A 23,722-nucleotide genomic window follows, 5' to 3' on the forward strand; every position below is an offset into this window, starting at 1 on the left:
TAAGATTGTTCACAGGTATTCTGTGCAATTATTTCATGAAAAAAAAATTCAATTTCTGGAGCTGCAAAATTGGTTTTATTGGCAAAAATACAAAGCTTACACGAACATTGTAAAATGAATTTTGGGAAACACTTATTGATGCATAGAAACTTGTACAAAAATATTTAGAGGATTATTTCTTTATATCAACAGTTGAACTCCGCTTTTCAATTAGTCTGCAGTATTCTTCCCTTCTTTTCTTCCTCAATAGCTGCAATACATACAAGATCTCCGTGAGGACGTATCATTTAACCGAAAATACAAGATGAAATCTATACCCTTGTCACGTAAGAATTTGAACTGAATCACCGTTTATTCATCAATCTAATTGTTATAAGTTAGGGAAATGTTCTTACCAGATACTGCAGTGTATTTTGCTGCAGACTGTCAATTTGGACCATTGAACAAGTCGATCGATTTTTATTTATTTTAATATGCGAGGCTAGAATAACAGTTTGATTCAACAACATAACATGTCAAAGAGAACGTTAACATATAACTAATCTATAACTTAGCACTTTGTAGAGATAATAAAGAAGAAAGGTCATGGAATGCACCTTCATAAGCATTTGTTGAGACTGGAATGCGCGGGGATGAAGTCATCATGGCTGACTGTGAGTTTGGTGATGTGGCCACGGCTGATTGTGCGGTAGTGGTTTCGGATGGCTCCTCGTTCCAAAGCATGGAATTTATAGCCCCTTTCACCTTCCCCACCATGCCAACATCACCACCACCAGAAGCTTTCTTTGGACTCATTGCGTCGGATATCACTTGCGAAAGTGCTCTTTCATCTTCCCCTGGCTCAAATTTTTGAATCAAATACTCCTTTACAGAAACACCCTTATCCCATATTTGATCACTGTGCTTACCAGATTGTGGAGCTGCAGGGGCTGACAAAGGTTGTGGACCCTCTGAGGCTGCCAAGATTTGTGGAGTTGCCCGGGATGAAGAGTTCTGCAGAGCTGATGATGCTGAAACAGTGTGTGGAGCTTCCGGGGATTTATCTGAAGGAGTTGGGGCCGCAACAGCGAGGCCTACCTTTGAGGCAATGGCATGGGTTGCATTGGATACAGCAGCGGGGGCTGAAACAGTGAGCCCTTCTATCTTTGAGGCAATTGCGTATGTTGTATCTGATACCGTGGCATAGGCCGGTCCCAACTTCTCAGTCACAGTTTCAGCTATTGTTTTGTTAGGACTTGAAGTCTTTGCAATTTCAGTTGACTTGCTAGGACTATCTGCAGGTTTCGTGGCCACAGTTCCAGTGACTGCCTCTTTAGGGCTACAAGGTTTTGTGGCCACAGTTCCGGTGATTACCTCTCTAGGACTAAGAGGCTTCGTGCATGCAATTTTGGTCACTGTCTTGTTAGGACTAGGAGGCTTCTCCTTATCGTGTTCAAATCCCGGAGTGACACTACTTGGCAAAACATGCTTCTCAGAAATCACAGGAACTGCTCGGGGTTGCAGCTTTGCAGTTTCCTTGTATCCTTCAGGTGCCATCTCTGATTCGTACACTGTAAATAAAATGAAACTTATTAACGAAAACAAATTGAACATTTGGAAGGCACAAAGAGGTTTGCACTAACTCTTCAAAAACAAGCACATAAATTTTTGGTACAAAGATGCTATACATAATGAAATCTTGAAGAAACTTATTATTACTTGGGGCTCCTAGATATTCAGCATCTTGCTCTTCATCTTCGTGCTCAACTGGGCTTGCACCCCAAGTGGGGGTGGAGTTATCGCCTTCACTGTGCTTTTTCTTGTTGCTGAGTGAGTGCTTCAGCTTCTTGGCCTTCTCTTTCACCTTGGTGAGAACAGATTTCTTGTGATGGTGTCCATGATCTTCTTCTCCATCATGGTGCCCGACCGGAGATGATGATGATGTTGACGAGGGTGAGGATGTCGACCTCAAAACTTCACCCCCTGGACATAAAAATAAAATTTAAAAAAAAAAATCAGTTAGAAGTAAATGTATAATCAAGGCATACAACTTCCATGCCTTTGGGACTCTCTCTACCTAACTTCCCTATCACCGGCTGAACGGTGTTTTATCTCTCACATCACATGAATAGCCATGCAGTGTGAGAGATAGAAATATAAGTGTATAAAACCGGTTACGAGATTCAATGGTGGTGGAGAAAGTTACAGTAAGACGGCATCAGATACCTCGAAGATATTGTTCCATAGTCGGGCTTTGAGTGGCCGTAAGTTTTCTCGGCTCGTGGATGATAGTAGATTCCGAGTCACCGTGTCGTTGGGGGCGTTCAAGTTGAGCCATTGCTGCTTTCCGGTTCACAATTCAGGGTCCTTAGACTTACCTCCGTTGTTGAGACAACTCCGATATTTGTATGGATTTATTGCATTTTCTTCCGGGGTTCTTGACTTCACAACGAACGCGATCCACAGGTCAATTTGGTTAATTTGTTTGTGGGCTCCGTTTCGACTCGTGGCATGAGAAGCTTCTAAGTTTAGCTTCCTACTTGCAGCTCAGGAATGGTTATTTCCTGAAATAGCAGTTGACTAGGCCACCAGCAGCAACCATCTTCCTCTTCCTCTGCCTTGTGTCTTGCGACTGTATTGGTCTTGCAAGAGAAACCTGCAACTGCTTTCCACAATACATGGATTTTCTTCTTTTAGGATGTTTAAAAAATAAAAAAATAAAAATTTATCGGTCTCCTTTTGTCAAACTAAGTGTAATAACGGTAGTGCTATCTACACACCCAATTTTACTTCTCACACCCTTCTTGATCTTTGGCCGTCAGATTAAATGAATTGAGAAGACCAACAACAACAACAACAAAGTCTTTTCCCACTAAGTGGGGTCGGCTGTATGAATCCTAGAATGCCACTGCGATCGGTTTTGTGTTAAGTCTTTCGTTAGCTCCAAATACTCTGTATTTTCTAACATTAAGGGGTTGAAAATGGCATGGGAGTTTGATGCCAGTGCATTGATGTGGATTGTGATTCCTTAGCACGCCTTGTCAACCAAAAAAAAAAAGACCTTACTACGTTGACTCAAATCCAACTGTAACCGGGAGTTTTTCTTATTCCTCTATCATACATGAGCTTCCTTACTCCTGCTGCATCATCCCAGTAGCCTCTTGTCAGCAACATGTTCGACAGGAGTATGTAAGTTGCGGGATCATTTGGGGACAGTTCCTGAAGCTTTTGTGCCGAACGAAGAGCGATTTCCTTATTTCCATGAACTTGGCAAGCACTAAGTAGAGCTTTGTACACTGATGGTCCCGCCTCGATTGGCATGTTATCGACAAAGGCTTGTGCTTCATGAAGATTTCCAGCTCGACCGAAAAGGTCAACAACTGTTGCATAATGCTCCATTTTCGGGGGTGCACAAAAATCATCATTTCTCATCAGATTGAAATACTCGAATCCTTTGTCCACTAAACCAACATGGCTACAAGCAGTTAGTACAATAAGGAAGGCGGTACTATCTGGTTTGACATCTGTTCGTCTCATTTCCTCAAACAGTTCAACAGCCTCCAACCCAAATCCATGATGAGCATAACCTGATAATAATGAATTCCAGGAGATGACATCATGTTCGTTCATCAAATTAAACACTCGCTTCGAATCATGGATGGCACCGCATCTTGCGTACATTGAAACAAGCCCATTCTGAACACATAAATTTGAAGCATGCCCACTCTTGAAAATGAGAGCATGGATTTTCTGTCCCTCTTCAAGGGCTGAAAGAGTTCCTACCGCGCTTAAAATGCTTGCAAATGTGAAGAAGTTCATAGAAACTCCGGCCTGCCTCATTTCAGAGAAACACTGCAGAGCTTCCTCACTGTTTCCAATATTAGAAAAACCAGCGATTACTCCATTCCATGAGATTTGATCCCATACTGCAACGCACGAGCAAAGCTTTTGAAAGTCTTCCAAGCTATTGCAACATTCTGAATATACGGTCATAAGTGTAACCACTATATACACATTAAACTCAAAACCTTCTTTCATTATCCGGCAATGGATTTGCCTGCAATGATTCCAAAAGTCTGGGCTCGAAAATGAACTCAACAAGCTATTATAAGTTACATAATTTGGTTTGTGACCCGAATGCAACATTTCCCTCGCTAAAATCATCGCCTCGTTGGATTGTCCATTCTGTGCATAACCAGTAACCATGGAAGTCCAAGTTATAACATTCTTTTCTGGCATTTCATTAAACACACGCCTTGATTCGTTAACACTACAACACTTCGAATACATATCTATCAATCCAGTTCCCACAACAACATTGCAGCAAATCCCCATTTTCATGCTCAAACTATGCACCTGAGCCCCAAGCTCTTCAGCTTCTAGCTGTGAGCAACCCACCAAGACCCCCGAAAGACTGAACGGCGTTGGCACTATCCCCACTTTCAACATCTCCAGAAACAACCCAACTGCCCTTTTTGGCAACTCAGCTTGCAAATAACCAGAAATCAGAGAATTCCAAGTCACAACATTTCTCTCGGGCATTTCATCAAACAGTATCTGAGCATTCAGCAACGAACCGCATTTGCCATACATATCAACGAGAGCACTGGATATATAGACGTTAGAACGAAAACCCAACTTGATAGAAAATGCGTGAATCTTAATGCCCAGATCCAAAGAAGCCGACTTTGCGCAAGAAGATACGATTTTGTTGAGGGTTTGAGGGGAAAGTGAAGACCCACCCTGTTGCAACTGAGCCAGCAGCCCCAAACCAAACGGCTTTGCAAGCTTCTGGGTCACTGCCATGGCGGAGATGTTGGGTTGTCATACGCGCGGGAAACTACTCCAATGGCTGCGTTTGTTGCTCTCTTTGGGGTGAACCGCGGTAAGGGAAGTGGCCGATGGATTTTCCCATCGTTTTTTTGTTTAGCCTTGAAGCAGTTCCTGCAATTGTGTAATTTGAGAACAAATTAATTATAATTTGTCAAAATGCCCCATTAACTATACAAAAGTATCAATTTGCCCTTGATTAGTTAGTAAATTCGCATATAATATACATATTTTACACATATCTCTTATTAAAAATATATTTCTATTTTCATATCTTTTAATATTTTGTTAAATTGCGCATTTTCTATAACTTCAAAGTACTTATATACATTTAATACACGTTATTTTGACACCTTTTCAATAAAATATTTAAAATTATGTTTTTATATGTATTTTTAACATATTATTGAGAAAATAAAAATGAAATAAATTTAAAATAAAATTTTAAAAAATGGCCAATTTTCAAAATATTGATTTAGCAAAGTTGCGATAATACATGTACGTATTTTTCATGTGTCGCTGTATCAGTAGTACAAATAGGGATTTTCCCTCTCAATATCACTCATGATTTTAGACCAAATTAAGAGGAAAATGTGGAAGAATAACATAGATAAACAAACAAGTAAAAACAAACAAACAAACAAGTAAGCCAAACCAAGCATTGGAGATCTCGTCCCAACTCTAATTTGACCAAAAGGGCAAAGAAATACCAACCAAAATCAAAATTATTGAAAATTCTATAGCACATGTATTTTCATAAGTGAATGGTTGATATTTAACTAAATTTCTCTAATTGAAATTCAGGTAAATCTTAACCGTTCAGACATGAAAAAAAAAGTGCAAAGCTCCCAAATTTTTTTGCTTACTTTGAGCAGTTTGATAATTATTTTATTTTCAATTTTTATCAACCGATTCAGTCACTAACTCGGAAACTAGTGACCGAGTCAACTCGTCCTCAACCACGCAGAAGTCCAAAATTCCAAACCCAATAAACCCCTATTTCCTTACGAGAGAGAGTGGCCTTATCTCTTCTGGTCTTTCTTCCGCTGCTGCATCCCACAACACAATGTTCGCAGCGGCGCCCTCCTCCGCCTACCTCAACCCCAAGCCCACCATCCTCCCCTCTTCCTCCCGCACCCTAGCCCCGCCGCTCACAGCCGCCACTGCCTCTAACAGCCGCCGACCAGTCGTCAAATGCCACCTGTCTTCGAATTCTCCCTCTCCCCTTTCCCAAAACCCTAAACCCTCCTCCACTCCCCTCAAAACCCTCTCCAAAGCCCTTGCCGCCGCCTCCACCGTCACCATCATCTTCAATTGGCGATCTTTTGCTGGGAATGGTAATTCCGGCGGTGGCGGAGGTGGATTCGGCGGCGGAGGCGGAGGTGGAGGGGGAGATGGGTTCGGCGGCGGGGAAGATGGGTTTGGTAGGTTTTTGAAGAGGCTGTTGTTTGGGTCGCAGACGGCCATGGCGGACGAGCCACAGTCCCAAGAGTGGGATTCGCATGGGTTACCGGCCAACATTGTTGTCCAGCTCAACAAGCTCAGTGGGTTCAAGAAATACAAGGTCTCCGAGATCTTGTTCTTCGATCGGCGGCGGTGGAGCACCGTCGGCACCGAAGACTCGTTCTTCGAAATGGTATCCCTGAGACCTGGCGGCATTTACACCAAAGCCCAGTTGCAGAAGGAGCTCGAGAACTTAGCCAATTGCGGGATGTTCGAGAAGGTCGATTTGGAAGGGAAGACCAACCCAGATGGGACTCTGGGCGTGACGATTTCGTTTACAGAGAGCACATGGCAGTCGGCCGACAAGTTCCGATGCATCAATGTGGGTCTGATGGCGCAGTCGAAGCCAATCGAAATGGACCCGGATATGACCGAGAAGGAAAAGCTCGAGTATTTTCGGAACCAGGAGAAGGATTACAAGAGAAGGATTGATAGGGCGAGGCCGTGTTTGCTGCCGGCGCCTGTGCAGAGGGAGGTGTTGCTGATGTTGAGAGAACAAGGGAAGGTGAGCGCAAGGCTGTTGCAGAAGATTCGAGACCGGGTTCAGAAGTGGTACCAGGATGAAGGGTATGCTTGTGCACAGGTTGTGAATTTTGGGAATTTGAATACCAAGGAGGTGGTTTGTGAGGTTGTGGAAGGGGATATCACTCAGCTGCATATTCAGTTCCAGGACAAGCTGGGGAATTTCGTCGAAGGGAACACACAGATCCCCGTGGTGAAGAGGGAATTGCCTAGGCAGGTACTTACATCATCCGTTAAACGAAATGACTTGCTTATATCTTTAATGGGTTTTTGGTTGTTTGTTGAATTGCATTTTGGGTTACATAATTTAGTTATTGGATTAGTGACTAAAGATATATATTGTTTGTTTCTTAAGTTCTATGCATGTTTACCAACTTGCAATGGTATGATTTTATTGACTCGTTGAACTCCTTGCTGAATGTTAGCTTCGCCCGGGTTATGTTTTCAACATAGAAGCAGGGAAACAAGCTCTGAGGAACATAAATTCCCTAGCTTTGTTTTCAAACATTGAAGTGAACCCACGGCCTGATGAGAAGAATGAAGGAGGTATAATTGTTGAAATAAAGCTTAAAGAACTAGAACAGAAGACAGCTGAACTTAACACGGAATGGAACATTGTTCCTGGACGCGGAGGTTATCCGACTCTGGTATGTGTAAAGTTATCTCTTTGCTCTGCTCATCTACCATGAAAATTTTGGAGGTTTGAATCATGTAATTCTTATTGTATGGTATTGTATGTTGTGTGTATAGGCTTCGCTAGAGCCTGGTGGCACTGTTACATTTGAACATCGGAATCTCGGTGGCCTGAATAGATCTATTCTCGGGTCAATAACCACCAGCAACTTCTTGAATCCTCAGGTAATCTTGCCTTGCCAAGAGTAAACCCATCCTTGTATGTAAGTTAACTGATGGTTTTAATACCTTTGCATAAATTCTGCTACCATGTATTTTCTGTGGTTATCTTTTCTCAGGATGATCTTGCTTTCAAGCTTGAGTATGTGCATCCATATCTGGATGGTGTGTACAATCCCCGCAATCGTGCTCTCCGTGTAAGCTGCTTCAACAGCCGAAAACTAAGTCCAGTCTTTACTGGTGGGCCAGGGGCCGATGAAGTACCACCTATTTGGGTTGATCGAGCTGGAGTTAAGGCTAATATAACAGAGGTGCTTCTTATCATTTTTCTTAATGTTTAATTCATGTAGTCCTTTATAATTTATTCAACAGAGGTACTTGTTGTCTTTACGTTTTCATTGCTTTACCTAACTTGATTGTCTGTGCCTACCAGAATTTCACCCGTCAGAGCAAATTCACCTATGGACTTGTAGTGGAAGAGATAACCACGCGTGATGAACGCAGTCATGTCTGTTCTAATGGCCAAAGAGTGTTGCCAAATGGAGGAGTAAGTGAAGATGGACCTCCAACAACTCTCAGTGGTACAGGCATTGACCGCGTGGCATTTTTACAATCAAATATCACTCGGGATAACACTAAATTTGTGAATGGAGCTATAGTTGGTCAGAGGAATATGTTTCAGGTAACGTAATTTTCTTGTACCATATACCTTGCATTATACACTTACTTCTAACACTTGTATAGTTTTTAGAATAAGCGGGGGTTAGAAAGAAAAATATTTGTAAGGGGAAGCCATCCTCGTCAGCTTTATTAGATCTTTCTAGAATTATTAGTTTCAGGATCTTTTGGTCCTGGCCTGGATATAATTGGTGATAAATTGAAGAAAGCCACACTGAACCTGGGCAGGAGGGTTTTCATACGTGCATCGGGGTTGAATCATGTTTGTATATGTGGGTGCCTTGTATGTATTTTCACCTTGATGATATGTCGGATGACTGTCGCATACAATGTGAAGTTTAAACATTTAGTCATCCTTTTGAAACCACTATAGTACAAGGGTATGTGGATTTTGTTCAGTGTTTGAAATATACGGGTGTTTTTCTTTTTTTACCTTTTTACGCAACATGTTTGAGAGACTTTGCAAACTTGCATACTCTTTGTATGAATTGCAGGTTGACCAAGGTGTTGGCGTGGGCAGCAACTTTCCATTCTTCAACCGTCACCAGCTAACATTAACCAGATTTTTCCAGCTGAAGGAAGTCGAGGAAGGTGCTGGTAAACCACCACCGCCTGTCCTTGTACTTCACGGACACTATGGTGGCTGTATCGGAGACCTTCCAAGTTATGATACATTTACCCTTGGCGGTCCATATTCTGTGAGGGGTTACAACATGGGCGAGATAGGCGCAGCTAGAAACATCCTTGAGGTAGGAACTGCTTTTGAAACTTGTAACTCAGTCCTTGATATGATGTTGCTCCATATACATATGTAAGTTACGGTTTACGATTAGCTGATTTCTTTTCCCATTATTATCTCCAGCTTGCTGCTGAGCTACGGATACCTGTGAAAGGTACACATGTATATGCATTTGCAGAACACGGAAATGACCTAGGAACGTCCAAGGAAGTCAAGGGTAACCCAACAGAGGTATACAGGCGATTGGGTCACGGGTCAGCTTATGGTGTTGGCGTAAAGTTAGGTTTAGTAAGAGCTGAGTATGCAGTCGACCATAACTCCGGCACAGGTGCATTATTCTTCCGTTTTGGCGAGAGGTTTTGAGATGCGAGTAGTTTTTATCAGTTTTGTTGATTTGGCCTTTAGTTTTTCGAAACAATAATGTTTTATCTATATGTCGGGATTCATTTCGCATGGTTTGAGAAGCGTAAATTCAAGTTGAGTGAGAATTGTTAGTTATGCTTGTATCTGACGCAGTTGCAACTAATAAGAGGCACAGGAGATTCAAGATTACTATTTTCAGTAATCTAAATCTGATTGCCATACAACCACTTGATTTTCATCACTCTCTCTCTCTCTCTCTCTCTCTCTCTCTCTCTCTCTCTCTCTCCATTTTTCGCCTTTACACTTCCGGTCTCCCTCTCCGGAATGATACACTCCAATCTCTCCCTTTTACCCTCTCTCGACGCTTGATTTCCGCGGAAATATGAACAAGGCTTCATCTTTGATGCTTCCAACAACGCATTGAAGTGAAGTCGTGTTTCAATGCCGCTCCCCCTATCGGTTTTGTTTTCCCTACCAGTTCCCTGTACCGGCACGCACAATAAGCTGCATTTAATACATACGCGTTGAGTATGCTTGTCGCACAAGAAACACTTATTGTTCAAATGGTGTTGCAAACGAAAACAACTCCATTTGATTCTCATCCATCTTTGTTGATTGTTTTACATGATATAATCTCATCACAAGCTCCAAACAGAAGCCCTAAAGTCTCTAAACACTACGGACTCGAATCGTGCTCTATATCAACTATACCCTTTGATGAAGTAACTTGACTTCGAAAAACAAAAACGAAGTAATTTCCCAAAGTTTTAGTTGGGAATCGCAATCCTTCCATCGGTGTGGTTCAGCGTGCGCATCTTCATTTCCACCTTTACACTTCCAGTCTCCCTCTACCATACAACAAACACCCCATCGATCGATCTCTCCTTTTTCCTTCTCTCAACTTTTGCTTTCCACTAAAGTGCAGTAATATGAATAAGGCTTCACCTTCGATGCTTCCAACAAACCATTGACGTGGTGAAGCCGTGTTTCTGTGCTACAATCCCAATTCCTTTTTTAACTGAGCAAGAGTAGCTTCTATCTCATCGATATTATCCTCGATGCTGCTCTCCTTAACAGCTTTGTCTTGACCAACATTTTCTGTTCTCTGTTTCCCAGAGCTGCCTTCATCATTGTTATTTGCTCCATCTTCTGGATCCGTTATGTTTAGTTCTTTCTCGAGAAATTCCACAAATTCTTCTCCAATCTCCTGCAAAGTGTAAATACAGACGATAAGTGAGGTTTCCTTGGTAAACATTCTCATTGAATCACTAGTATCTGTGAGCCATAATTCTACATGGCGATGAAGATGGTTTAACTGAATTGCTTTTTCAGGCAGGTAGTGGGAACTTAAGGTAATCTCACCCCCAATTCCTCCCATAGACTCTTTGGCTTTCCCTGTGACGAAGCACTTGCTTCCCAGTTCTTGAATTCTTCTTGGATATCTTTAAAGAAGTCCTCTGCAATACCGAAAAAGACTTATGACACTGCTATAATAACAACTGCAATAAAACGGATACAAAAACGGATGCTCGCTGAGATTTGAGGACAATGCAACGCAAACATTATGGCCTGTATGATGTCTCACAGAGAGGACAAATCTACCTATTGTTATTTGAACATCCCTCAAAAAATGACCTGCACAATGAAGGGCTTAAGAATAAGAACATGCTAAAATATACCTAAATATAGATTGGTCCAATCTTGTCTTTTGGTCTATCTTAGACACACTCAGCAGTGTCCGAAGACAACAGTTATACGGATAATCAGTTGAAATTTGAACGGTGAACAGGACCAAAATATCCTTCTAGTGAAGGCCCGATTAACTGCATGTTGCATTCTTACTTGTCAAAAAAGTAAAACAAAATTTTGATGGCTGATACTGCCGTGTCACAGGCAGCATGACATCGTCCTATGGATTATCAGACATGCTTCGAGAAAAACATATTTAGCATTGGACTATATTGATTCATAGTGAAAGAAGTTCTGTAAAACGGTAGAGAGTCCATGTGCAAGTTTACTAGGTTCTTACCAAATCCGTAAAACTCTTCTTCATCTTGAGACTTCTTGCTCTGGTTTCTTTGAGAAGAGGAATAGGAATAGTCAGATCCAAAATTAGAGTCGTATTTTCCCCGAGATTTAGAACTCAGCAATGTATTGTAGGCATGCTTAATCCGCATAAATTTCTCCTGCGCATTTGCCTGTACAAACACAGAAGTTAGCACTAGTGAAACCATTGCTAAGCACTCTAGATAGAAGGGATGAGCTAAAAAACAGATTCAAAACATATCCACTACACCACCAGGCAATGCAAACTACAAAGGGAAGCAATTGGAGATTTGGAAGAGCGTAAATCGCACTTCACAGTTTAGCACACAACATAATGTGCCTACACAGTTGGCTTGGTGCCACAAATCACAAAATACGATTCAGGTAGCAGCATATCCTAGGATCATCTGTTTGAAGTTAGGTGGAATCATTTCGAGATTGTTGTCTACACAGTCTGTTAGAATAGAATCCTTAACACCAGAATCTTCTCCGTAGTTATTGTTCTACATGGTATCAGCTAAAAATCGGTCCAAGGGTTCAAGGAGTCATAATTCAACACAATCCCTCCCAATGAGAGAACGTTCCTCTCACAATAAGCCTGCGGTTTTCGCCCCGACAAGGCAACAAGGGTGATACACACAGAATGTGTCATTCTGCATAAATTTTCTCTAATCTAGAAACATCATAATACTCAGTTATGAAAGATCCTTAATTTCTCCAATTCGGTAACTAAAAAATAACATACTTAACTGTTTTCTGCAATTAGGTAACCAAAAAATAACATAGTTTATAACCAAACTCCAAAAAAAAAAATTGGAACTGCCTCCTCCAAAGAATTTGCATCCTTTAAACTTGGTAAGCAAAGATTAAAAAAAAAATCAAATTAAACACCGAAAAATTATATCATCAGGCAAATCAATTAGGGAAAAACAAAACTACCCAGAAATTGAAAACCTTTAATTTGCAGCTAAAGCAGTAGCAATTCCACAACTAGACAAAAAAGGTAAATTATGGGTTTGAATGCATAACCTGTTAATTACCTCTTTATTAACATCGGGGTGATACTTAAGAGCAAGTTTCCGGTAAGCCCTTTTGATCTCGACATCCGTTGCGGAAGGAGACACGCCCAGAACCTGGTAAGGAGACTCTCTGCGACTCGCTCTCAAGACGGTGGCAAAACGTCGCCGCTCCGGTTTCAAATTCAAGAAACTGGTTACGGGTTTCGATGCGTGTCTGAAAATGGGTTTCGAAGATTTGGGTCGGGTTTGCAAGAAAAGCAGAGATCTTGAAGAAGAAGAAAAAGCGGAAGGAGGGAGGTTGAAGAAACAGAGGGTGCATGGAGGAGTTAGAGGCAGAAAAGCAAATCCATGCATTGTTCGTGGGGGTTTAATTTGTGACAAATTTGGTAATCACTTTCATGTCCCTGAGAAGATTGCGGTTGAGAAAATGCGGAGCTCTGGAAGTTGGGTTGTGCTTTCGTTGGTGGCTCTGTTTTGAGCTGCCAAAGTTCTGGAGACAAATGGATGGAAAGTAAATCGACGGCCAAGATTTTGGATCATTTGTTTGGAAAGTTTGATTTCATGTGGACCGACTCTTTCTATTTTGGGGATGGATTATTACAAACTAGATAAACGCCTTGTCCTCTAAAAAGTTGAAATGAGTAACATTTGGGATTTGGATCCTCTCCGGATCCCCTCCCTGGGATCCCGGGGATCAATGCACAAGAATCGTTTATCAAAGATCGTGCAGTCACGATTAAATAATTTTTTATATTTTTAATAGTAAAATAATCTCGTTTTACGTGAAAAGTATTTAATTGTGACTACATGATCTTTGATGAACGATCATTGTGCATTGATCCCAGAATCCCAGAGAGGATCCAAATCCTAACATTTGTTTTATTTTTCGACTTTACTCAGTGTAGGTTAGTACTTGTCTTTTTATCTTTTTGGGTGACAATTAGTTCTTTTTTTTGTCAAATAGAAATTTTCATTAATTTAAAAAACACTTACACAAAATATAAAGTTCAAGGCAATTCAAATACAAGCATAGTTTATAAGAAAATACAACAGAAAAGCCTAGAAAGAGCATGCCCACAACAACAAAAATCCTAAATGTGCTACCTCCACCATAGTAGCTATGCTATCATCGCCAATCCACCACTACCACCAAGAGAAAGAACCATGAACAAGCTAGATGAACAAAAAATGAGAGTGAGCGAGCCACCCACGTAAAAAGCGCTCCCATAATCCTACTAACCCACCAAAAAGTGTAAAAAAAACACTTTAACAACCACCTAACACCAAAATGTGCTGCCAAGAAGAGACACGATTGGCTGAGTGGCAAGGGTTAACGGTGGAGGAATGACGACAAGGAAAAGCAACGGAGGAAGAAGGGGGCATAAAAGTCTAGGTCTGAGACAAGCTCCGAAAATCTAGAAATTAAGCTGATGTAGTGTTCACTTCAATCTTAAACTTTGGCCAAAAATTACTTAACATGTACATGTACGGATGTAGCGTTCACTTCAATCTTTTGATATAACGGTGGTTTGGTTCTTTCCCGCGCTTTACGGTTGCTGCTCCAATGTTAATGCTCAGGTTCAAAGTCCAAGCACTCCCATCGGCTCAGCTGAGCAACCGCATCTTCCACCGTCCATTTCAATCCTCTCCCGATTTCTACACAAATCTGTTCGAAATCTACGCTCGTGACCGACAGTTGCACTCTGCAAGAGCACTCCACGCCCATTTGATCACCAATGGGTTGGCCAGTTTGACCCGTTTTGCCTCCAAGCTCATAGCTTTGTATGTTTCTTGTGGCCAAACAGTCCATGCCCGCAAACTGTTCGACAAAATTCCCCAGACGAATATCCGCCGCTGGTTTGCTCTCATCGGAGCCTGTGCTCGTTGTGGGTTTTATCAGCAGGCAATGGGTGTGTTCTGTGAGATGCAGAGAGAGGGTTTAAGGCCGAACAAGATTGTTATTCCCAGTGTTTTGAAAGCCTGTGGGCACCTCCCGGATGTTAAAACCGGTGAGAAACTTCACGCTGTGGTGCTCCGGTTCTCATTTGAATTTGATGTTTTCGTTAGTAGTGCTCTCGTTGATATGTACTCGAAGAACGGGTGTGTAGAGAAGGCGCATTGGGTGTTTGATATGATGGTGGAGAAAGATTTGGTGGCCTTGAATGCTATGGTTTCGGGGTTTGCTCAACACGGGTTGGCTAGAGAAGCATTGTGTTTGGTGGAGAAAATGCAGCTGGAGGGGATAAAGCCTAATTTGATAACTTGGAACAGTTTGGTTGCTGGGTTTTCGCAGAAGGGTGACGAAGCGATGGCGTCTAAGCTTTTTAAGATGATGCGCGATAATGGAATCGATCCTGATGTGGTATCTTGGACTTCAATTATATCCGGGGGTGTGCAGAATTTTCAGAACGATAAGGCTTTTCGAACATTTAAGCAAATGTTGGGTCATGGATTGTATCCAACTTCGAATACAATTAGTAGCCTCTTGCCTGCATGTGCGGGTGTGACAAATGTGAAGTCCGGAAAGGAGATTCATGCATACGCTTTGGTGATAGGAGTCGAACAAGATGTGTATGTTCGGAGTGCTCTTGTTGACATGTATGCAAAATGCGGATTCATATTTGAAGCAAGGGCATTGTTTTGTAAGATGTCTGAAAGGAACACGGTAACATGGAATTCGATGATTTTTGGATACGCGAATCATGGATATTGCAACGAAGCAATTGAGCTTTTCAACCAGATGAAGCTGGAAGACGATAAGAAACTCGATTACCTGACTTTCATAGCAGTTCTCACAGCTTGCTGTCATGCTGGAATGATTGAACTTGGAGAAAGCTTGTTCAATCTGATGCAGGAAGAGTATGGGATTGTGCCAAGACTGGAACATTATGCATGCATGGTTGATCTTCTAGGTCGAGCAGGGAAACTCACCGAGGCGTATGATATGATTAAGGCAATGCCGATGGAGCCCGATTTGTTCGTATGGGGAGCGTTATTAGGAGCATGTCGGAATCATGGGAATATAGATCTTGCTGAAGTAGCTGCAAAGCATTTGTCGGAGGTAGAGCCGGAGAGTGCAGGAAACAGTTTGCTACTGTCAAGTCTATATGCTGGTTCTGGCAATTGGGGGAACGTTGCAAGGTTGAAGAAAATGATGAAGAGAAACAAGTTGGGGAAACTTCCGGGGTGCAGTTGGATGGAAACCGCCTGATACATGAGGAGGCCTTTGAAGGAAGATTTTGAAGAAATTCCAAGGCAAGTCATCGAAATTAAAACCGCCGGAGGTCGTTTTAAGGATTCATCCGGGAATTGGATTGCAGGCTTCACTTCTAATCTTGGCATAAGAGAAGTTATTGTGCCAACAAATCTTCGTCCGCTTTTCGTTCTCACTCAACGCCATTTTTCTTCAGTGAATCGAAGTACGCTGCTGACGGTCTTGAAAACAAATACATGTTCTCACCCATGTTATAATCGCTCTACGCCACCGTTGGTAGGTATCTGCTATTTTGCTGCCGGTGTAAAGGCCGCCCGCTTTATCTGGTGAAGTCTCTGTGTAGTTATCTTTGAACAATCTGCAAATGATGAGTATAATCGTACAATAACATCAATTTCAAGTCCAAGAAGGAAAAAGATCATAACCTACACGTACAATACAAAGAATCCATGTACCCCGAATGAACTACAAGTACTGGTATGCGATAGATACCCGAGCTTTAACTGAGAGAAACAAAAGGTATTACAAAACGACAATTACGATACTACTATAGCAAAAGAGAGGAAGGTAGAATGTATCTGATCCACTGAGGTATAAGACATTTTCACCAAGTGTTTGCCCATGTTCTTTAGATCACCTACATCCATCCCTGTTCATCCTCTAGCTACAAAAAAATGGCAATTTGCTCTAGCAATACTAAAGAACGCACAAATAGCTCTTGCTGATTAGAAACGAACCTTACAAAGGGGCTTGTTCCCACAACAATCTGTACAGGGAAATCGTTGTTATAAAATTAATGCTATACCAAATGAAATTTGTAGTTACGTAAAGTCGTAAACACGAGGGAATATCCATACATGACAAAGGAGGTGAAAGGGTGATAAAAGCATTCAACCCAGGATTGAAGGACAGGTAACAGATAATTGCTATATCTTTATTGACTTCTTTCCATTGAATCTGGAAAGAAAAGGCTTAACACCTTTTTGATACAAAATGAATATACAAACTAAGAACAGATCAGGTATGTGTGCTCGATGCCTGGGTGTCAACAATGTAGACTAGGAACGGAGTATACATGTAATGAGGGAAGCCTTGCTACATTGGCTATTGATTCAAAACCCATATGCCTCTAAAGTGTCTCCACATTATTCCTAAGAACCCTTCCCGTGCCTGTCAGGTTCGGGATTACCAATCAAGCAAGCTTACAGGTTGAGTTCGAAGAGTTAGCTTTAACCAACTTGCTGAAACTTCTGAATCTACACAAAAACATACATTAAATAATTGGAAATTCCGCAGCAGTTATCAATAGTAAACTGCATCATAAGTAATGGTATTGACAACAAACCCCAAAGCTGCTATAATGCCTCGCTAAAGATATACAAGCCTTGAAGCTGTAACTCCATTACATAAACAACCATAATACGTATAGGATAAACGCTTATTTCTCAAACAATTGACAAATGAAATGGATGAGACCAAAACACGCCGAATGATATCAAATGAAAAACACCATTTCAAGCACAATGAAGTGCAAGGTATTACTTCAATCCTTCTCTTCCGAAAGGCATAAACTTAATTGCCGTGAGTCGACATTCTAAGTCCAGAAGGGTGTGGAAATGGATTTAAACTTCATTAAGGAAACTCTATCGCCATTCAAAACTTACGATGACAACCAAAACAAGGTACTGACTCCATTCTGCACCTGAAGATTATAACTTCGGGGCAAAAAGCTAGTCAGGAAGTGCCTAGTTCCCAATATGACCAGCTATTTTGGGTTTATAGCAGCAAATTCACTACGCATTTTCAAGAAGGGAAATGATTTCCGCACTACCATTTCTACTTTTACAGTCCTCCCTATGTTTTTGTCCCCTGATTCCCCTTGATTTATTCAATCCAGCTAGAGGGAGAAAAGGGGAGTGCGAAAATCATTTTTCTTTTAATCAAAACCCGTAGGTTTCAATTAATGAGGCCTAATATAATAAGGCAAACAACAACCAGTCAAATAAGATAAGCAAATGATACAACCAAATCCGCAAAGTGAACAAAATTCAGTGCATAAGCTCAAGAGAGTCACTCACCTCAACTTTAATGTGTAAAGATTTCTCATTTGTCATTCGAAGCAGTATGTTGGTACGAAACCATCGAACCCATGTTGTAACGGTGCGACTCGAACCCATGGTACCCACCGCCGTGACCCCCCGCACCGCCGGGCATGCTCATGTGCCCATGCCCCTGGCTCAACCCAAGAACCGGCATCTGCATCATCCCGGGAGGCGGGTACGGCATCGGAAACGAAAACTGCCCATTTCCGTGACCGTGGCTCTGCCCCGAACCCGCCGGACCGGACCCCCCGCCGCAGTCGCCGCCAGACTCGTGGTGCAAGCTCTGCGGGACAGGCGTGGTAGCGAAAAGCTGGTCCGACAAGGAGGGCCCCACGTCGCCGGATAACCCTTGCATCCTCTTCAAGTAGAGGCGGTACTTCTGCAAGTGGCTCGCGACATTTTCGCGGGTCAATCCCTCGACGTTCATCATCTGCATAATCGTCTTGGGCACCGCGTTCTTGATCCCCAGGTGGGCCACCACGTCCACGAACCGCTTGTGCAGCTGCGGGGTCCACACCAGCCGCGGCCGCTTCAGAGTCCGCGCTGACGTGTCTTCCGGCGATAAATTCTCGGTCCTCAGCGTCGAATCCGCCTCCTCTGTACTGCAATCGACCTTCCGCGACTTTCTCGAATCGGATCCGTACCGCTCGCCGCTCTCGTCCACCTCCACGATCATCGGCTCCACGTCGTCGCTGCGGTTCTCGTCGAACGACTTGTAGTTCGACGAGAAGCCCTGGGAGTGGGCGCCGCCGCGGAGCGTCGAGACCGTCTTCTGCGACGCGCGGTTGACGTCGACCGCCGTGCGGGAGGGCTCCGGCGAGATGCTGAAGGCCGAGGCTAATTCGATCGGAATCAACGGCTGAGATAAGGGAGTCAGGTCGTCGGCGCTCGGCAGCCCCGTCTCCCACTCGGAAACTCGCTCCTCGTCGTCTCCATCGTCGCCACCGCTGCCACCGCCTTCGTACTCACTCATCCTCACCTCCTCACCCATTGCAAACAGCTCAAGCTCTCTCTCTCTTTTTCTTTTTTTTAATTTTTCATTTTTTTGGTTGCTTTTTTTGGCTTTTTGTCATCGAATTGTTCGGGTCGGGATCGGATCGGATTGGGAGAAAAACGAAGACCAATTGAGAAGAAGAAGAAGTAGATTGGAGAATTCGGGAGATCCGGAGGACTGTTTGGCAAGTCCGAAAACGGGGGAAAATTATAGAAAGTTTTCTTCTCCTTTTTCCTATCCTTTTCTTTTTCTTTTTATTTTTTTCTGCGCTTTGGGGTAGAAAAAGTGCAATATCTGATTCCATCTCGCGCCGACGTGGACGACTTAGCCAGATATTTTTGATCTTCTAAATATCTCTTCCTTTTCTTTTACGGAAAAGGATCCTTTTATTAGGGATCCTAAAGATCCTGTGATCGAGATAGTTCATCGTACGGTCAAAAATTATTTTAAAATTTAAAATTTAATATAAATAGTACTAAACGAAAACTGACCATATGATATACAATGAACGGTCATGATCATGAGATTCTTAAGATCCCCAAGAAAATGATCCTAAGATCCGGCTGGGATCCTTTTCCTTCTTTTACTTCTTTACTTGTTGATAACTTTATAGGTTCAATATGGTCTACCGCCAACATCATAAATAATTTCAATTTAATCAATTACTATTATATATTGTGTTTTATCAAAAAAGATCTCGATAATATTAGGGTTAGAATATCTTTTATATGAGTTATATTATATTTTTGTCATACGTTCAGTGTGAAATCTATACTCCAACACGTCCCTCACAAATGACCATAAACAAGGGTTGCAAGGGAAAACATTTCTCACATTTGAAACTGATCAAGTTATTATATCGGAGCTAACACCAATTTTTTCGAGAGCTTGGTCGTCAGTTAGCATTCAATATCTAGAGCCAACACCAATCTTTTCGAAGCCCCTAGTCATTCAATAGCTTTAAGTTGAAGTTAGCGCATCTTTTCGAAAGTCCAACTTCTAGAAATATAACCCAACATGGTTCACCAACATTACTGATATTATCCTACCATAACAACCTTTTGCTAAGTGGAATACCTTTATTGATATTTTCCGTTTCATTAGATATTTTATCACAAAATGTCCTGATGATACCACTAAAACACACATTCATCAATCCCTACTCACTTGATCTATTGACACGTGTCATGATTGGCAATCGAACGGTGTGGTTTATCCTAAACTGAAATGACTGGAATGGCCTTGGCGTTTGAGGAAATGAGAGCCGTGTCGTGTGATAAGGCCAGGCAAGCAATGCTTTTATTGGGGCCTTTTGGTAATTGAGTATGAACAATTTGAAAAGAACCAACTTTGCAATTGGGTCCTTTTTGTATCTTTTTAAAATCCGGTGGACCAATGGGAAAGCAGAGATGTTGGTGAACAGCTGTACCGTTCGGTAAGTGTCGAGGTTGATGGTGATGACGGCATAACTTTACACGCACACGATTTCAATGCTTAATCGTACGGCCGGAATAAAACTACTAATAAGGAAATTATTCCCAAAATACGATTAAGAATTTTTACTCATGCATCCGGAGTTTTGATTAAATTTAAGTCGGGATTCGAGCAAAATGTGACTGGTTGAACTCCTAAATTAGGTTATATTGATAATTTGTCAACTTAAACAAAACTCATTCATTCGTAATCCAAGTTTGGGTTGAATTTTGGCAAAGTTAAGACTAATTACTGTTCAGAATGTGTTAAGTTGCTCTTCAACTTAGATGATTGTGAGCTGTTTATGCATAGCAACTCATATACATCATAATTCAGAGTCATTTATAAGCGCGTGATTAAGCACTTGAACACTTATATTACACTCCCAAGAGAATCTCCAAAAGCTCTTCAAATTTTTATAGATTTGAATTAGCTAGTTAATAGTACAAAACAACTATTTCAGTAAGCAAGTTATGTAAAACTCAAATTTTTATTTGAAAACATTGTGCTAGTCCATTGTCCAGGGATGGAGAGATTTTTCAATGTGATGAGAACATGATCCGGTACACTAAGTGTTATAATACAAGTAATCGAATTTAAAAAAAAAAAATCAATCACTTGAATTATGATAATAGGTGTACCAAACCGTATTTTCAACACGTTGAAAATTTTAAAGTTTTAAGCAAGATACGAGTCTATGACAGAATTTCCAATAGAAATTTTTCAGCAGCACATTTAGGGCTAGTTTGGTATTGCTGTGCTTTGAAAAAAAGCTGCTGTGAGAATAAGCGGCTGTGAAATAAAGCCAGTAGAGTGTTTGGTAAACTTTTTTGTGAAAGTGCTTTTGGAAAAAAAAGCAGGATGATAGTGTGTCTTTTCATTAAAGGAGCACTGTAGCTCCGTGTGCTTTGAAAAAACTGGCTTTTTTTCAAAGCAGCAAATAGCAGCTTCAGCTTTTCCTTTGATTTTCAGCTTATTCTCACAGCAGCTTCCAAAATAAGCCCTTTTTTTCAGTTTACCAAACACAAAAATGACCCTCAGTTTTTTTTCACAGTGGCTTTTTTTAAAATCACCTCAATCCCAAACGGGGCCTTACAATTGTGCCCCTCTCCCACATTTGATGAGAGGGCTGTTTGTGCCCCTGAACCAGAGAGAGAGAGGTGGTGGCAAATATCCATGGGTACCACATCCATAACTCTATCCCGACCACCATCAACTTTCTCCCATTTTCTCAGGCCAAACCATTCTCAATTCCTCAGAACAACCCAGAAACCATCCTTCCCCTTATCCTCCCCAACCACCACAACCAAACGGACCCTAATTTTCAACACCCCAGATGATAATCTCACCCAAAGAAGCACCCCAACTCGGCAAATCAGTGCCACCTCTGCTGAATCTGTGCCTGCAGAAGCCGCCGTCCCACTTGAGACTGCCCAGGAGATAGTGGCCTCTAGTGACGAAGGAGTGTCTGTCGCCATTTCTGCCCTTCTCTTCGTTGCCTTTGTTGGCCTGTCCATTCTCACCATTGGGGTAATATATAAACTCAAGAAACCAAGTTCTTTTTTTTTCAATTCCAGTTTGATGAAGTGACTAAATTTATAGTTTTGACAACTAATTTAGTCTCTCTAACATTATTCTTAGAGCAATCATCCCTCGCTCAATTGTAACTTTGATCCTTAAACTAAAAACTCATGAGTATTTGTCATTTTGACCAACTCTATTAGAACTCTTTATCTAGTTTTTCTCATTTAAACCCTTCATTTTGAATAGAAGTTCTAACGGAGTTAATGAAAATGATCATTACTCCACATCATAACAAGTTAGGGATCCAAAGATTTTCAGTTCAAGACTAAAATTCCAATTGGACCGAAGTTCTGAATGATTGCTCCAATTTTCTCATTTGAAGTTACTGAATTTATGGTTTTGGAAAATGTTGGTTGCTTTGGATCACCATTGAGGTAATTTCAAAAAACCATGTTCCTTTTGTGATTCCAATTTGCTCAAGTGACTAAACGTATAGTTTTGGAAACAGGCTTTTACTAAATTAGGATCACCGTTGTTTTAAGTTACTAAATTCATGGTTTTTTCCCAGTAGTTTAGATGAATTTAGTTTAGATTATCTATCGTTTGTCAAAAAAAAAAAAAAAATCATGGTTTTGGAAACTTGGATTTTGCTAAATTTGGGTGGGTTTTATATGCAGGTGATCTACCTAGGTGTGACAGATTATCTGCAGAAGAGGGAGAGAGAGAAACTAGAGAAGGATGAGGCAGATAACAAGAAGAAGGGTGGGAAGAAGAAGAGGGTGAGAGCAAGAGCTGGGCCTAAAGGATTTGGCCAAAAGATTACTATTGATGAAGAAGATGATGACTGAACTGCAAGTGCTCTGATATGTATGATTTTCATTTTTTTTTTCCTATAGTAAGTCTCAAATTTGTAAGGGCGACCCCAAGCCAATAGGGCTTCCCACTTTGCGAGGGTCGGGGGAGGGAGAGGGAGGGAGGGGGAAACGTCTCTCGTATGCAGCCTTATCCTTATTTTGTAAAGAGGCGGTTTCAACGTCAGTCATAAAGGAGCAACCTTTGGTTGCATTAAGGCTTGCCCTCCAAATTTGTAAGTTTATGAAATTTTCAGTTGTTTTGTTGCCGACTTTCTTGCAGTTAGAAATAGTTTGAGTAATGAGAAAAGAGGCATTTATATTCCCATGAATGTAGGTTTCACATTTGTTGGCAAAACCGTAGTTGTGGTACAAATTTGTCAAACCGCTTGGTGTGGATTGAAGTCATTTTTCGAGTAATTTAAAATCTAGTGAGACCGTCCTCTTCCTAAACTGACACATCCGTAATACTAAAGACATATGCCGCAAGTCTGTAAACGTGAGTGACTGCTAGCCGCAGAGGCGCATGGATCCTTTGGTGGACTCTGTATGCATTTACGGCTCACGATCACTCACATTACCAAAATTGTATCAACCTGTAAGATTCCATCTTGTAATTTGCGGTGCATAATTTTTTTAGAGTGATAATAACAGCTCCGTACCAAAATCGTAACTAAATTTTTCCGCATCATCTCGGTTTCGATTTTTCAACACTTGGAGTAAGACAAATGAACGTTGCAAGAACAAAGTCAAAAGAGAATCCCTACATATGGAGAGTTGACTTGCTTATTCATTGATGTTGTTCTAATTTAATGACACGGGAAACACGAAAATTATAGTTTAAGTGAGCCTTCGAGTTTGGATAATTAGTACACGTGCGTGCATAGAAAACCAAGAATATACTTTTGGATATGCCCAACAAAAATATACAAAACAAAAAACAGAATAAACGCGTCGATATTATAATACAAAATTGCTATTAGCGCTCTAAAACAATCATCCAACACGTCTTCTTTTTTTTATTTTCGTTAAA

The 23,722-nt window shown here is 41.4% G+C and overlaps 7 protein-coding genes across 11 annotated transcripts; 3 read left to right on the top strand and 4 right to left on the bottom strand.

The window, feature by feature from the left end:
* Positions 1 to 52: 52 nt before the first annotated feature.
* LOC103447507 (probable endo-1,3(4)-beta-glucanase AFLA_105200) lies at positions 53 to 4,798 on the bottom strand. Of its 2 annotated transcripts, XM_008386705.4 has the most exons (5): positions 2,206 to 4,798; positions 1,699 to 1,962; positions 909 to 1,550; positions 597 to 836; positions 53 to 250 (listed from the first exon to the last, which is right to left on the bottom strand). In XM_008386705.4, exons 1-5 carry the CDS (start codon positions 2,315 to 2,317, stop codon positions 207 to 209), a joined length of 1,302 nt encoding a protein of 433 aa, XP_008384927.2. In that variant the 5' UTR covers positions 2,318 to 4,798; the 3' UTR covers positions 53 to 206. The 2 variants fall into 2 exon arrangements, with proteins under 2 accessions (XP_008384927.2, XP_008384926.2); XM_008386704.4 differs by having other exon boundaries at positions 597 to 1,550; positions 2,206 to 4,794.
* Positions 2,955 to 4,785, bottom strand: LOC103447508 (pentatricopeptide repeat-containing protein At3g09040, mitochondrial-like). The gene has a single exon (XM_008386706.4). It carries the CDS (start codon positions 4,783 to 4,785, stop codon positions 3,055 to 3,057), a length of 1,731 nt encoding a protein of 576 aa, XP_008384928.2. The 3' UTR covers positions 2,955 to 3,054.
* Positions 4,799 to 5,726: 928 nt separating the features above from the next.
* Positions 5,727 to 9,690, top strand: LOC103412978 (protein TOC75-3, chloroplastic). Its single transcript, XM_029088350.2, has 7 exons — positions 5,727 to 7,051; positions 7,260 to 7,481; positions 7,585 to 7,692; positions 7,806 to 7,997; positions 8,120 to 8,368; positions 8,859 to 9,113; positions 9,227 to 9,690. Exons 1-7 carry the CDS (start codon positions 5,876 to 5,878, stop codon positions 9,464 to 9,466), a joined length of 2,442 nt encoding a protein of 813 aa, XP_028944183.1. The 5' UTR covers positions 5,727 to 5,875; the 3' UTR covers positions 9,467 to 9,690.
* A 345-nt stretch (positions 9,691 to 10,035) lies between these two features.
* On the bottom strand, positions 10,036 to 13,098 carry LOC103447510 (uncharacterized). 2 transcript variants are annotated; one of them, XM_008386709.4, is made up of 5 exons: positions 12,553 to 13,091; positions 11,496 to 11,664; positions 11,069 to 11,101; positions 10,829 to 10,923; positions 10,036 to 10,673 (listed from the first exon to the last, which is right to left on the bottom strand). In XM_008386709.4, the coding sequence occupies exons 1-5, from the start codon at positions 12,883 to 12,885 to the stop codon at positions 10,461 to 10,463; spliced, it is 843 nt and encodes a 280-aa protein (XP_008384931.2). In that variant the 5' UTR covers positions 12,886 to 13,091; the 3' UTR covers positions 10,036 to 10,460. The 2 variants fall into 2 exon arrangements, with proteins under 2 accessions (XP_008384931.2, XP_008384932.2); XM_008386710.4 differs by lacking the exon at positions 11,069 to 11,101 and having other exon boundaries at positions 12,553 to 13,098.
* A 659-nt stretch (positions 13,099 to 13,757) lies between these two features.
* LOC103429910 (pentatricopeptide repeat-containing protein At5g59600) lies at positions 13,758 to 16,169 on the top strand. The gene has a single exon (XM_008368040.4). The coding sequence runs from the start codon at positions 14,096 to 14,098 to the stop codon at positions 15,740 to 15,742; it is 1,647 nt and encodes a 548-aa protein (XP_008366262.2). The 5' UTR covers positions 13,758 to 14,095; the 3' UTR covers positions 15,743 to 16,169.
* Positions 16,031 to 19,097, bottom strand: LOC103429909 (transcription factor PCL1-like). 3 transcript variants are annotated; one of them, XM_008368037.4, is made up of 2 exons: positions 17,824 to 19,074; positions 16,031 to 16,103 (listed from the first exon to the last, which is right to left on the bottom strand). In XM_008368037.4, exon 1 carries the CDS (start codon positions 18,836 to 18,838, stop codon positions 17,849 to 17,851), a length of 990 nt encoding a protein of 329 aa, XP_008366259.2. In that variant the 5' UTR covers positions 18,839 to 19,074; the 3' UTR covers positions 16,031 to 16,103; positions 17,824 to 17,848. The 3 variants fall into 3 exon arrangements, with proteins under 3 accessions (XP_008366259.2, XP_008366258.2, XP_008366260.2); XM_008368036.4 differs by lacking the exon at positions 16,031 to 16,103 and adding an exon at positions 16,659 to 17,001 and having other exon boundaries at positions 17,824 to 19,097; XM_008368038.4 differs by lacking the exon at positions 16,031 to 16,103 and adding an exon at positions 16,659 to 16,995.
* A 2,315-nt stretch (positions 19,098 to 21,412) lies between these two features.
* LOC103412860 (uncharacterized) lies at positions 21,413 to 23,021 on the top strand. The gene is made up of 2 exons (XM_008351376.4): positions 21,413 to 21,844; positions 22,516 to 23,021. Exons 1-2 carry the CDS (start codon positions 21,491 to 21,493, stop codon positions 22,684 to 22,686), a joined length of 525 nt encoding a protein of 174 aa, XP_008349598.2. The 5' UTR covers positions 21,413 to 21,490; the 3' UTR covers positions 22,687 to 23,021.
* Positions 23,022 to 23,722: the final 701 nt, after the last annotated feature.

The sequence above is a fragment of the Malus domestica genome, chromosome 11, assembly GCF_042453785.1.
Source record: "Malus domestica chromosome 11, GDT2T_hap1".
NCBI classification, from domain to species: Eukaryota; Viridiplantae; Streptophyta; class Magnoliopsida; order Rosales; family Rosaceae; genus Malus; species Malus domestica.